The sequence below is a fragment of the Bos mutus genome, chromosome 2, assembly GCF_027580195.1.
Source record: "Bos mutus isolate GX-2022 chromosome 2, NWIPB_WYAK_1.1, whole genome shotgun sequence".
In the NCBI taxonomy this organism is placed as follows: Eukaryota; Metazoa; Chordata; class Mammalia; order Artiodactyla; family Bovidae; genus Bos; species Bos mutus.
In genome coordinates this window covers 44,865,173-44,880,623 of record NC_091618.1, presented here as the reverse complement: position 1 = coordinate 44,880,623, position 15,451 = coordinate 44,865,173, and the positions used below count along the sequence as shown (strand labels likewise).

The window sequence follows — 15,451 nt, the reverse complement described above, 5'->3', positions numbered from 1 at the left end:
TGACTTTTTGGTTTGATTCTGTATGGTGAGAATTTTAATTTGCTTTTGGTTTGTTTTACATAATGAATATTGGAATGATTGGATTTCTGTTGTAGGCTCAAATTATCTTTTCTCAATTAGGTTATTGATTTCTAAGAAATAGAAATAATTATTTTCAAAAGCTTTTGTGTGCAGTAATGATACTTTTGTTTTGTCATATCTACATGTAAAGCTGAAAAATAAAATCTGAAAAAAATAGAGACAATTACATCCTGGTAGAATTATACCAAAAATATTTTGAGAACATGACTAATGGTGTTTCTTTATACTTTTATGAAATTTTTTTGAAGGTAGCATAGTCTGCAGATTAATCTATATCTCCTGTTTAATTATATTTACTGAGAATTTTAACCTATTTATTTAAATGTTGATTTTAGACTTATTTAATGACTTTATTCCAGTGAAATATAATTAACTTTGTTAGTTTTAGTTTATTCCTTAATGAGAGAAGCATAATCCTGCAATTCAGTCTTTTCAATCACAAAGAAACTATTTTAAAGATATTAAAATTATTATAAAGACTTACAAATTAAGTTTGATAGATTTTACCTTTCCTTTGTTTTCTTTTAAAGTTTTTATAGGGAAGAGGGTTAATGCAGTTTGTTTCGCTTTCTGTCTTTAGTTTTCTGCTGTTCCTTTTATAATTCAGTCATAGAATGCCTAAACTCAACAGAATATGAAATGTTTTGTTTACTGTTGTGATTTGTTGTATTTGTTTCTTACAGGCTAGTTCTGTTTACAGTGATTAACAAGGCAAATTAAATTTAAAATGATCTTAAATATTCAAGTTTAAATACCATCTTGGGAAAAATAAGAAATCTGCCTCCACTCAGTTTGTTTTTGGGACATTAAACATAAACATTAATCTGATTATGATTATGGTATAGTTGCCATTCCAAACATAATAATTAAAACAAGTCAACATTGTTTATTCCTTGTAAAAATGTTTGTTCAAAACACTGAGCTGCACAGTATATCATCATTCCTGGAACAGTATTTAGCAATCTGAATTATTTTGCTAAGTAATTCATTTAACTCTGATCACATTAATTGTTTTGATTTTAAATGTTTTTCTCTGCTTTTATGAGAAGCACATGCTTAAATTTTTTTTAAAACTTAATCCCTAATTTGCCTTTCCGCATTGAAGTTGTAAAAGATTAAGGAGCCAACATAACCAGTTTGTGTTATGTTTAAGATTTCCTTTGTTGCTTATTGCACATGCAACAATGTTGTTCTTTCTTTGACACAGACCCAGACAAAGGCTAAGTGTAGCAAGGAAGCAGACAGCACGCCTCCAGTAGTGGCCCCTGCCTGGCTCCAGGATTTGTAAACAGAAACATCCCAGGCTCCAATGAGGCAGACAGCAGTTCCTTGTCTGTTATGCATTCAGGAAGCGCTTGCTTTTACAAGCCCAGACATTGCACACAGGCATACATAGCAGTGTTTACATTTGGCTGAGTATTTAACTGAAAAAGCTAATAGGGAAGAAGAAAAGGGTGTATTAGAACTAGCGGGACACAACAATTTCAAAGATAGCATATATATAGCATATATGTTTCTTTTAAATATATTTTATAAAAAAAAAAAAAAGTTTGTAGTTTTTTTGGTAAACGCTTTTTTAAATTACACACGTGTGTGAATACACATATTGAAATATTTTTCCTGGAAGTTTTTCAGGGATTTCATGTTTTAGATCATGTGACATATCCTGAAAGCTTTTAATTTAAAATATTTAACCATTAGCATGATTTTAACATGTTTTAAAATCTATTTTAACACCCTTTTCCTTACTATTATGTGGATTAATAATCTCTATTTTAGATTTTGCATTATTTTATGAAATGCTATGTTTAACTTTTTTGTGCAAATTTGAGAATAAAAGCAAAGAGAATGCTGAACCTTCAGGAAAAAAAAACTAGAGGAGTTAAACAGAATTTTGGAGTTAGAAGGACTTTGGAAGTCACCAAGTATAAATACCTTTTGAAAATGGTTTTATTTTAATAGCAAACTTATAGGAACAGCACAGAAGACAGACAACATTAAAAATCTGTTGTTGCATGTAGTACAACTCTGAAAAGTATAGTAAATGGGTGGAATATACTGTATGATAATAATGTTACAAACACCATTCAGTTGCTGTCAATAAAAAGTTTGCTTAGTTTAAAAAAACAAAAATCCAAGTGGTGGCATTGTCCAGAAACATTCAACAGGTTTATTTATAACTATTATGACATTGAACTGCTGAAACTTGTTCACTGAGACATTTTGACTTGCATTTGTGCTTTTGTGTGTCCACATTTATATTAAAAATTGACATACAGGTTTAAATGGAAAAACTGCCAATACCTGATCTGTCCTCTACTTTTCCACTCAGAATCCTATCTTTTGACTCGACAGGGGGAAATGTCTAATATTCAAAATTGTGAATAACAGGAAGGAGAGGGGAAAAAAATTTTTTTTTAGAATGAAATGTTTTCTGTCAGAGTGGGTTCTTAAGCTCATTTTTCACACATGTAGCATACTGGTTGAATGTCTTTTGGCATAATTGTTACACATTTTTGGCATGGGTAACACACAGGTTTGTGTCTTCAGTAAAGGCCAAACACACAGGCTTCATTTGCTTCCTGCACTGTGAAAGTGCAGATTTGTTTTGACTTCCTGGGTAATTTCTCATACCAGATATTGAAAGGAAAGTTTGGAAATCAAATTTCAGTGAACTCCTAATAATGTCTAATTTTATGGACTGCTGCAGTACCGAGTCTCTATCAATTAATTTTCTTTACTATTAGTGGCCACAATAGATGCTACAAAATTTTTCTATTAAATTTTCTCTATTTTTAGAAAAGTCCCTTAGACTTTTTTAAAAGTGTGTTTTCTTAAAATTTATATTCACTTATAACAAATTAAGCTGTCTGTTTTTAAAACCTGAGCTAGATTATAAAAACCTTAAGGTAAGCATATTGACAACATAAAGAAGAGATTGCAAAGGATGAGATGGAAAAATTGGAAATCAGATGCAGTAATCCAGGAAAACTCAAAGGTGTGAGAATCCTTAATAGTCCTTGAGAATATCACCATAGACTAGTGGACATCCAAAATTATGGCCCAGTCATGTAGAAATTTGCTCCAGTATGTTTAGTTTGAGAAGGCATAAAAAATACACACTTTTTAAGAGCATTTTATACAAAATGCTTTAAGTTAAAAAAAAAATTTAATTGTAGATACTGTCTTTTTTAAAAATTGTATTTATTTTTAATGGATTGCTGATTGCTTTACAGTATTGGTTTGATTTCTGTCATACATCAACATGAATTAGCCATATGTGTACATATTCCCCTCCCTCTTGAACTTCCCTCACATGTCCCACCCTTTCCCACCACTCTAGGTTGTTTCAGAGTTCCTTGAGTCATACAGCAGATTTCCATTGTCTGTCTGTTTTACATAGGTTAGTATATATGCTTCCATGCTACTCATTGTCTTTTACTAAGATTTTTTGCTCTTCTATACTAATCATTTTACCGTGGTGCTACTGGGCAAGGTAAATTGGAATCGGTAGAAATAAGGAGCTTAGTTCTGAGTATGTTGTTTAGATAGCTCTAAAATATTCAATTGGGAATATAAAGTATATTTGTTAAAGGAATGGTATGTACATCAATTGATTGTTGTTGTTCTGTCTCTAAGTCATGTCTGACTCTAAGACCCCATGGGCTGTAGCATGCCAGACTTCCCTGTCCTTCACTATTTCCCGGAATTTGCTGAAAGTCATGTCCACTGAGTAGGAGATGCCATACAACCATCTCATCCTCTGTTGCTGCCTTCTCCTCCTGCCAACAATCTTTCCCATGATCAAAGTCTTTTCCAATGAATCAGCTCTTCGCATCAGGTGGCTAAAGTATTGGAGCTTCAGCTTCAGCATCAGTCCGTCCAATGAATATTCAGGGTTGATTTCCTTTAGGTTTGACTGGTGTGATCTTGCTGTCCAAATGGACCCTCAAGAGTCTTCTCCAATACCATAGTTCAAAAACAGCAGTTCTAAGGCACTCAGACTTCTTTATGGTCCAACTCTCATATCTGTACATGACTACAAAGTTATGTCTCTGCATTTTAATACACTACCTGGTTTTGTTATAGCTTTTCTTTCAAGGAGCAAGTGTCTTTTAATTTCATGGCTACAGTCACCATCAGCAGTGATTTTGGAGCCCAAGAAAATAAGTCTGTTACTGTTTTCCATTTTTTCCCCATCTATTTGCCTTGAAGAGGTAGGACCAGATGCCATGATCTTAGTTTTTTGAATGTTGAAATTTAAGCCAACTTTTTCCTTCTCTTCTTTCACCTTCATCAAGAGGCTCTTTAGTTCCTCTTTGCTTTCTGCCATTAATTGAAGTCGCTCAGTCATGTCTGACTCTTTGTGACTCCGTGGACTATAGCCTACCACGCTCCTCCGTCCATGGTATTTTCCAGGTAAGAATACTGGAGTGCGTTGTCATTTCCTTCTCCAGGAGATCTTCCCACCCCAGGGATTGAATCTGGGTCTCCCGCATTGTAGGCAGACACTTTACCGTCTGAGCCACCAGGGAAGTCCATTCTGCCATTAGGGTGGTATCATATACATATCTGAAGTTATTCATATTTTTCCCAGTAATCTTGATTCCAGCTTGTGATTTATCTAGCTTAGCATTTCACATGATGTACTCTGGATGTAAGTTAAATAAGCAGGGTGGCAATACACAGCCTTGACGTACTCCTTTCCCAATTTTCAACTAGTCCATTGTTCCATGTCTAGTTTTAACTGTTTTTTTTTTTTGACCTGCATATAAGTTTCTCAGGAGGCAGGTCAGGTGGTCTGGTATTCCCATCTCTTTAAGAATTTTCCACAATGTGTTGTGATCCACATGAATTGTTGAAAAAGTGAAAGTCACTCAAATGTGTCCCAACTCTGCGACCCCATGGAGTATACAGTCCATGGAATTCCCCAGGCCGGAATACTGGAGTGGGTAGGATTTCTCTTTTCCAGGAGATCTTCCCAACTCAGGGATCGAACCCAGGTCTCTTGCATTGCAGGTAGATTCTTTACCAGCAGAGCCTCAAGGGAAGCCCAAGAATACTGGAGTGGGTAGCCTATCCCTTCTCCAGCGGAATGCAGTTATTTAATGCATATATTCTAGAAATCAGCTGTTTATGTCTTAATCTAAGAGATTTTCAAGGTGCATTCACATAATTATTTGTACACAGCTAAATAGTTGTGTCAGATAAAAGCTTGTGAGTTCTAGCTCCTCAACATTGGTTTAGAGAATCCAAATTTTGACTCTTCCTACAAGTTTCCTGTTCAAGAATGTCTTCATTTAGGCCAGATGTGAAACATAGTGCCTCATATTTCCATCCTTGTGGTTTTTCTACATCTGGCCTGTTCAGAGGATATCACTTGCCTTTTATTACTTATAAATTCAGCAGTTATATTCTTATCAAGCATGTTTAAATCACACCCCTTAAAACATCTGTCAGTGGCTCAAGTACCATTTTTAAGACTGGGTACATAGATCTCTTCTCAGCTATTTCAGGTTTTCTTTCCATAGTAAAAAACATATAATGACTACAAAATCTATTGAATTCCACTACAGAATAAGATGGATTTTTATTTAGGTTTCTGGCCCCTTTGTTTTTAAATCTTCTCCATTACTTAAAGATAATGCCATGTTTATTAATTTTGCTAAATAAAATGTGGATCTTTTGCAGAAGAAAACCTTACCTGATTATGGTTCTAATGGTAGCCATTGCTTTGTAATCTGAAAATGTCATTATCAAAACCATTTACATATAGATAATGCTGAATAGGCTGCTGTCTGAATAGATATACAACTGTGAGAAACATTTTTTTGATTTACGACTGCATTTGTTCCTTATAGAATCTGTTCTTTTTTTATTTCTGTAACATTCTTGTTGGCTTCATAATCAATGCCAAGCTTCTCCTCATAAACACCATTCCAAAACTTCTGATTTCATATCAGTCTGATCTGTCTAGCAATGATTTTTCAACAGCTTACAGCTATGCAGAACAGTTTAATTATATTCATACTTAACATCTTTTAAATGGTTTTTTTTCTCCCTCCCCTTCTATAGATCATTCTAAATAAATCATTTGATTATCCCATGTCAATGATTCTTCTAAGATGTAGATAGCCCGGTTTATTTGATTTATTATGTGCCTATTTTCGGAGAAGGCAATGGTACCCCACTCCAGTACTCCTGCCTGGAATATCCCATGGACGGAGGATCCTGGTGGGCTGCAGTCCATGGGGTCGCTACGAGTTGGATACGACTGAGCGACTTCACTTCCACTTTTCACTTTTCACTTTCATGCATTGGAGAAGGAGGTGGCAACCCACTCCAGTGTTCTTGCCTGGAGAATCCTGGGGACGGGGGAGCCTGGTGGGCTGCTGTCTGTGGGGTCGCATAGAGTTGGACATGACTGAATCGACTTAGCAGTGCCTATTTTAGTAATTTTACAGTGTTTTTATAGTCTTATAATGTCTTGTAGTGTTTTTAAGACATTATTAACTCATGTATGTGTTTGAATTACACAAGAAAATAAATACCCATTTAAATAATTAGCCTTTCTAATTTGGAAATAGGAAATCTTTGTTTCATATTAGATTTGTGAATTTTATTAATCCAGTTAGAGAACAGCTTCATTCTATCAAAAATAAATTTTGTCTGTCACATTTGCTACTGATAATTTGTCTCTGTATATCCACACTGAATTGAGTCTCGGGGACAGAGTTTGTGTGAAATGGAAGAGAATAACTTTATTGCTTTGCCATGCAAAGGGGGCAATAGCCAGCTAATGCCCTCAAAACTGTGTCCTAACCTGGGAGAGATGGTTTGTGAGGAGTCTCACAGTCAAGGAGTGGGGTTGCCTATAAGGACCTGGGTTCCTGCAAGGCCTGCATCCCTTCAATTTAGGATTCATCTAGTGGTCTCCTGATGGGATTCTGGGATTCTGTGGTAACTGTGACCTTCTCTCTGGAATGAAGAATGCTTCATCAGCTAGTTAACATGTTCCATTTGGTGGAGGTTTTAGTACTGTAGAAGAACTCAAGGATATTGATATGTATATTCCTTGAGGAGGAACCAGGACCCTGCTTCAGAACTGCACTATTGTTTCTTGACTGCTCCTCCATTTCTCTGCAGCCCTCTCATTTTATTGATTAGCAACTGTTTGAATCTATCCTTTGAAACTCGGGGGAAGTCTTAAAGGCTGAATGAAACCTATTTCCTTCAAACAAGAAACAGGGGACATGGGGTTTTGTGCCCAGAAACCCCACAGGGTCCTTCTTGGTTTCACATTGGTGCTAAGATTCTAGGCAGGTACTTCTTTTTAAATGTTACATGAAATTGGATTTAATTTCGTATGTCCTTTTATTATTTCATTATAAATTGTAGTGATTTCCTAAGTTTTTACCTTGGGAAACTACAAGTAGAGGAGCAAATTAAATCCAAAGAAAGCGAAGAAAAAGAATAAAAGTTAGATGAGGGATCAGTTGAGTTGAAAACAGGAAATTAATAGAGAAAAAGCAACAAAACGAAAAGCTGGTTCTTTAAAAAGATCAATAAAGTTGATAAACTTCTAGCAAGGCTTCCAAGATAAAATTAAAAAAATAAATATCTAATAATCAGAAATGAAAAAAATGTCATACCTACAGATCCCATGGATAGTAAAGGAAAATTATGAACAACTTTTTGTTAACAAATACAATAGCTTCAATGTACTGGACCAATTCCTTGAAAGGACAATTGTACTGGACAATCTACCACAACTCACATGGGGAGAAATATATAATCTGAATAGGTATTTATCTATTAAAGAAATTCAATAAATAAATAATGCTTCCTTAAACCAAAAGTACCAAGCTGAGATGGTTTCATTGTTTAATTCTAGCAACTGTTTAATTCTAGCAACTGTTTAAAGAAGAAATGATGCCGGTTATCTACAACTTCTCCTAGAAAATAGAAGCACAGCTACCAGGCATTTCAGTGTTGTGGGTCTATATAAAATAATTTGTATGATTAAATATATGTGCAATTTTCAATTATTACAAATTTGTTATTAATTTTTCTTTTCCTTTGATGCAAAAACATTGCTGATTTGACTGTATATTGATATAGCCTGTCTGTAAGTAGTTAGCAAAATACCGGATAGAAAGGATGACTGTATTTAAAAATTTTACTTTCTTTTAGGTCCACCTCATTCATTTAACCGAGATGAGACAATAATCATTGCATTGGCATCAGTCTCTGTATTAGCTGTTTTGATAGTTGCCTTATGCTTTGGATATAGGATGCTGACAGGTAAAAATGCAGGTTTTTATTTTGTTTATTATTTATTTTGTAATGTTTATTAAACATTGTGTTTAATCAGAATTGATTTTCTTTAAAAAACAATATTTCATTGTAAAAAGCATCTGTTTGCTGCAGTAGCCCTGCAGCCATCCTTCTGTCTTAAACTTTTTCCCCTAGTTTTTGTGAAAGGTTTCAAACGTAACAGAATACTCATCACCCAGCTTCGATGATTATCACATCTGTACATCATCTATAGGCCCACTCACCCTACCTTTCCATGCTGTTGGATTATTTTGAAATAAATTGAAAGTATCCCTCATCTATAAATATTTTAGTATTATGTCTGGAGTATAAAGACTTAAAATATATATAAACACAATACCATTTTCACGTCTAAAAATAACAGTAATTAAAAATAATTCCTAATCATCAGCTGTCTGCTACTGCTGCTGCTGCTAAGTCACGTCAGTTGTGTCCGACTCTGTGTGACCCCATAGACGACAGCCCACCAGGCCCCTCCATCCCTGGAATTCTCCAGGCAAGAACACTGGAGTGGGTTGCCATTTCCTTCTCCAATGCATGAAAGTGAAAAGTGAAAGTGAAGTTTCACAGTCGTGTCTGACTCTTAGCGATCCCTTGGACTGCATCCTACCAGGCTCCTGTGTCCATGGAAGTTTCCAGGCAAGAGTACTGGAGTGGGTCGCCAGTGCCTTCTCTGCGTCAGCTGTCTAGTTGGTTCTAATAAACGTTTGATTTGATAAGCTTTTTAGGAAATGAGCACCCGTTCATTGATTTGAATAATTTTAATAAAACCTTCCTTAATATTTCTGTCCATTTCTTAGGGTTTTACACTGGGTGTACTGGAACCATCTCCCAGAGTTCAGTTTTCATGTTATTCATTATTTATCTTCATTTATAGATGATTGTTAGTTTAGTAAATAGTTTTAGTCCCTTTGATATTAGGTATAAGTTATGCTGTCTATCCTTCTGCAGATCTTCTATTTAACTGTAATATATAAAAATGTATAATAAATATTTTCACTTTTAAGAGAACCACGAATTAGGAAGTTCTTTTTCTAATTTCTGTAGGAGACCGCAAACAAGGTCTTCACAGTATGAATATGATGGAGGCAGCAGCATCAGAGCCCTCTCTTGACCTAGATAATCTGAAACTGCTGGAGGTAAGATTGCGTTCAGATTATAGACTGTTTTTTTTTTTTTTTTTCTGTCCACATAGTACATCTGAGACAGTGATTAATTCATTTATTCAATGACCATTTATTATGAATTTTGTGTCAAGACCTCTTCAAGGCACTGAGAATGTTGGTGACCAATACAGATACATGAGGCTTATATTCTAGTGAGAAGGAGTCTACAAGAGGGTAAATAAATGAAGGTACAGTTGACCCTTGAACAACATGAGTGTGAACTGTATGGGTCCACTCGTACACAGATATTTTTTCAATAATAGATATTACTACACCATCCATATTTGATTAAATCTGTGGATGTAGAACCATGGACCAGAAGGAGCATGTTTGTATGAGGGTCACCTATAAGCTATATGTGGATTTTTGGACTCTGTGGAGATTAGGTGTCCCTAACCCCACATTGTGGAAAGGTCACCATATATTTCAAGTAGTAGTAAGTGCTATGGAGAAAAAAATGCAAATGAGATGAGAAAGTTACAGAAAGGGGTTAGTAAGGAAAGTATGTTAAGAAAGGAGATAATCTTTGAGTAGAGACTTGAACAGACTATGGGAATACAGATATACAGATTCTCAGAGAAAATGTACAGGCAAGGAATCCATGGTAGATGCCAAATAAACATTACTTGTTTGTGTTTTATGTATTGTATAGGTACATACAAATATTATGTTTTGCATAAAATTAAATTTTAATTTGGTTATATCTCAGAACCTGTGTTAAAAGTCTCACCATGATGAATGTTTTTATGCTGTTTATTAGGATAACTGAAGTATAATGTCTAAACCAGAGACTGTTAAATGATAGATCTGGTATATAAAACATTTTAAGAACTTTCTTTTTGGGAGGAAAATACAGTAAAAGTGAAAAGCAAAATTCAAAAAAGGTATTTCAGTGCGTAAAGAATTGATAAAGAGCTGGTAGAAATCAACATGAAATAAACAATCCATTAAAAATAGACAAAAGAGATGAATTGTCAATTCACAGAAGTATGCCTAGTAGTAGTAGTAGTGGTAGTCGCTCAGTTGTGTTCCACTCTTTGCTATCCCATGGGCTGTAACCCGCCAGGCTCTTCTGTCCATTGAATTCTCCACGCAAGAATACTGGAGTGGGTTGCCATTCCCTTCTGCAGAAGATCTTCCTGATCCAGGAATCGAACCTGGGTCTCCTGAATTGCAGGCAGATTCCTTACCATCTGGCTTCCCTGGTGGCTCAGACAGTAAAGCGTCTGCCTACAATGTGGGAGACCTGGGTTCAATCCCTGGGTTGGGAAGATCCCCCGGAAAAGGAAATGGCAACCCACTCCAGTACTTTTGCCTGGAAAATCCCATGGACAGAGGAGTCTGGCAGGCTACAGTCCATGGGGTCACAAAGAGTCAGACACGACTGAGTGACTTCACTTTCTTTACCGTCTGAGTTACAGGGAAGTATGCCTAGTAAATGTATAATAAGATGTCCTGTTTACTAAATTGGAAAAAATATGAATTAAAACCATTAGGATATTGTTCTGGATTGAGTAAAAGAAACAATCCAACCATTGCTTTTTACCTTTGCTTTGATACAGCCTTTCTAAAGGGCAATCTTATCTGTTTGTAAATATTTAAATTAGGAATAGTGAATGAAATATAACAAATAATCATTAAATAAATGGTGGTAAATTCCTAAGCTTTTTTCAGTAAAAAGGCAGAGAAGTTCCAGAAGCCAGAAATGAAGAGAACAGTTGTAAATTGCTGGGGGTTTTGAGTAATTTTTTATTGTATTATACTAGAATCTATAAATATTATGTTGTGAAGACTGTATTCTGTTCTATTCTTATAAAGTGTGTTCATTTCATTGTTGGTTTTGGTAGGCAGTTATCTTCGTTAGGCATATTACAAACTTATCTCTTGTTATTGATCCTTTACCTGGAGTCTGTCCCACGCATTAGTTGGATTTCCCACTCTCTGACTCTTCTTTTTGGGATTCTGCCTTCATTCTCCATCGGCAATTGTTGCCCTAAATTCTGTTCCCTGGTTTCTGAGGCCTGAAAGATTTTCTATTGCAATTTTTGATCCCAATACACAGTGCAGATTTCAGCCTGCTCACAGACTGAACACTATAAAATGAATATCTCAGGCTATGCCATTTCTTTCTTTTAAATGTTAACTCCCCTCAGGATCTACCTTCTTTTGTTCATTCCACCACATTTTTAGATTTCTTTTAAAAAATTTTGTTCAGAGTTTATAATTGTCATCTTTGGAAGGGCTGGGTATGGTACTTGTTTCTGAGTTGTGTAGGATGCCTAATTTGTTAGTTTATTGATAATGGAGTAATTCAGACTAAGCGTTAGAGACCTGTTGGATACATACGGATTTATACTTTAGTAAATTTGATTGTTCAGTTGTGAAGAAATAACATCTTGCTTTTTTTTCAAAACAAACTTACAGCTCATTGGCCGGGGTCGATATGGAGCTGTATATAAAGGTTCCTTAGATGAACGTCCAGTTGCTGTAAAAGTATTTTCCTTTGCAAACCGTCAGAATTTTATCAATGAGAAGAACATTTACAGAGTGCCTTTGATGGAACATGACAACATTGCTCGCTTTATAGTTGGAGATGAGAGAGTCACTGCAGATGGACGCATGGAGTATTTGCTTGTGATGGAGTATTATCCCAATGTAAGTTCTTCTTAAAAAGTTTACTGACATTTATGTTAATTGGATTTGTAAGAGGATCCCCATTACGTAGAGAGTTGCTGTTTTGCAAACTGAGTATTAATGGTCTACAGTGAAATAAGGATTTTATCCCAGAATGTGAATGAAACTGTTTAGTGCCCTGAACCTCTGTCACTCTGTCTCTGTCTGTCTCTTAGCAAGACTTCTTGATGAAGGAGGCAGTGCTTTGATTGACATTTACTCTGATGCCTGCTCTTTATCTCAGCCTGGTAATAAAGAATTTATGGATAAGGACCTTGAGTAGCAATGACACATATATTTACAAAAGCCTTCTGATTGTAAAAAAGTTTTCTACTTGTAAAACATAATAGGATAATTTGGTTTTGTCCTGGTAAAATATACCGTGTAAAGAAACAGTTGTAAAGAAACCGTGTAAAGAAACAGTTTTTCTATCTTGTTGATAAATCAAAGAAGCCTTTAAAATGAAATTAAATAACCTTTCATAATTTTTAATACTGGAGGCATAAAAATTGATAATGTCTAAATTCTACTTTCCATTCTCTCTTCCTTTCTCTACCCACAGAAATGTCTTTTCTTACTTCAGTGTTCTGAAATGTCATGATTCATTAGACCTCCTTTGAATCCTGACATATGCAAATCCCTTTATACAGTTGCTCACTTACCTCCTCATGTTCAAATAAAGTAATTCCACTTTTTCTCCCCTTCCCCTTTTACTTTTTTCCCTCCGTATAGGGATCTCTATGCAAGTATTTAAGTCTCCATACAAGTGACTGGGTAAGCTCTTGCCGTCTGGCTCATTCTGTGACTAGAGGATTGGCTTATCTTCATACTGAATTACCACGGGGAGGTAAGACAATGACAAGACTCTGAAAACCATGTGGGGACACAATTCACAAAGGGAAGCTTTATTTGTATCTTCAGAATAAAAGTATGTTTTATATTACAGCAGATAGTTGTTTAAAAGATCTAGTGTGAGGAAACGTATTTGAAATTTAACAAGAAGAATAAGAAAAAGGACTTCATTACTCTAGCCAAGTCATGGATTCCATTGAGATTTTAATTAAAGCTATGAACACTCTCCCTGTAAAGATACACGTATGGGCATACTTTAAAAAATATTCTTGTGATTGTAGGGGTTCTCAATCTTTTGAAGTTCCTCTCTGGCCCTAGTTTAAGAACCTCTTAGCTGGACTGCATTGTATTTTCCTTGTATTTATTTTGCTTATTTAAATGAACTACAAATGCATTGTTACTTCTTTAGGTACACATTCTGTAGTTTGGTTGGTCTTTAGTATAAAACCCAATTGTATCTTTTTTATAAATCAGTGCTTCTCTTAGCTAGCATTGCTGCTGCTGCTGCTGCTGCTAAGTCGCTTCAGTCGTGTGACTCTGTGCGACCCCATAGATGGCAGCCCACCAGGCTCCCCTGTCCCTGGGATTCTCCAGGCAAGAACACTGGAGTGGGTTGCCATTTCCTTCTCCAGTGCATGAGAGTGAAAAGTGAAAGTGAAGTCGCTCAGTCGTGTCCGACTCTTGGTGACCCCATGGACTGCGGCCTACCAGGCTCCTTCGTCCATGGGATTTTCCAGGCAAGAGTACAGGAGTGGGGTGCCATCGCCTTCTCCATAGCTAGCATTAGGTTTGTTCAAATTTATCAGGGAGGAGAATAAAACAGATTTCAATGAGAATGACTATTTTTTTCCTTTCTCATGTAAGAATCTAGACAGAGACAGTCTTCACATTTCTTTTGGTAGCACCATAGTAGTTTTAGGGGCCCAGACTCATATATTTCTCCTCCATTAATCTTTATATGTAGCTGATGTTTTCAGGATCACCTCATTGTCCATCATGCTATATGCTAATCAGAGAAAAGAAAGAATAGAAGGAAATGCCCCTTTTTACTTCCAGAAGTCCCACTCTTGTGCTTGTTTTCTTTCCCAGAGGTTAGTCCATGCTTTCCCACCACACTTAGCTGCAAGGGATGTTTCAGTGCAGTGTATGTGTGTTTGTTAGTTTTAGCTAGGTGCATTGCTGCTTCAAATAACGAGAATGCATGGTGAGGAGTCAGTCTTCGCCAGTGTGTCAATACTGAATGGTTGTATTATGTCAATGAGTATAGTGCTATAACTACAGTTTTATTTAGCCTTTATATACATTTTTGCTAGTTTTCCAAAGCATCTTTTTAAATATATTTGTTCTCTTCACTTTGTTTCAAAGTACACCTCATATCATATCACAGGCCCCTCAAAATTAGCTCTGCTATAAAACTGTCTTTGCGTTTACATCCCTTACAGCAATTTTCTTGCCATACATTCTTTTTTCACTTTCTCTGACCTCTGTAATGAAGAGAATTTTTAATGTATCAATTTCTTAGATCTTTGTTCCATTGTATAGTAGCATGGATCATCATTTTTAGCTGCTGCTTCATATATAAGTAATTTCTCCTGAATAATTTATCAGTTCATGCTTTTCTTGAATACAGAATTGGTCAACGTTATTGCCTATGTCAGCAACTTGATGCACTTACTTTAGTGCGTTAACCATTTGTATTGTGTTTCTTTATTCTTAAATATTATAACTCCTTTAAAGAGCTGGCTTAAAACAAAAATTAAAATACCATCCTATCCTCCTTTTCAAAGCTTGCATGATTCAGAAAGTTTTCCAGTCAAACTTTGGCTGGAAAGAATGATTGCCATCATATAGGAGTTTTATTTAAACACAGATTCTATTCTTAAACATCACCTTATATTATTACTGAATAGTTAACCTTAAATAAAAAAACAACTGAGTATATGCTATTGTAGAAAACATCAGTATAATAGCTATTTAAATTTTTAGTACCTAATTATTTAAAAAATATTCCGCAAATCACTTTGGTCAGAATGGCCATCATCTAAAGGTCTACAAGAATAAATGCTGGAGAGAGTGTGTAGAGAAAGGAATCCTTTTATACTGTTGGTGGAAATATAAATTGGCACAGCCACTATGGAGAATAGTATGGAAGTTCCTTAAAAACCTAAAAATAGAGTTACCTTATTATCCTAAAGTCCCATTCCTGGGCACATATCCAGAGAAAACGATAATTCAAAAAGATACATGTATCCCAGTGTTCATTGCAGCACTATTTACAATATCCAAGGAACGTACATGTCCATCAATAGATGAAGATAAGTAAGATATGATATATATAAAAG

General features: G+C 35.5%; 1 protein-coding gene across 1 annotated transcript in view; it reads left to right on the top strand.

The window, feature by feature from the left end:
• BMPR2 (bone morphogenetic protein receptor type 2) overlaps positions 1-15,451 on the top strand; it is a 151,743-nt gene that overhangs the window by 106,956 nt on the left and 29,336 nt on the right. The window contains exons 4-7 of the mRNA XM_005904256.3: positions 8,275-8,385; positions 9,466-9,557; positions 12,009-12,239; positions 12,990-13,104. Coding sequence (XP_005904318.2) covers positions 8,275-8,385; positions 9,466-9,557; positions 12,009-12,239; positions 12,990-13,104 — 549 coding nt within the window. The remainder of the gene's footprint in view (positions 1-8,274; positions 8,386-9,465; positions 9,558-12,008; positions 12,240-12,989; positions 13,105-15,451) is intronic.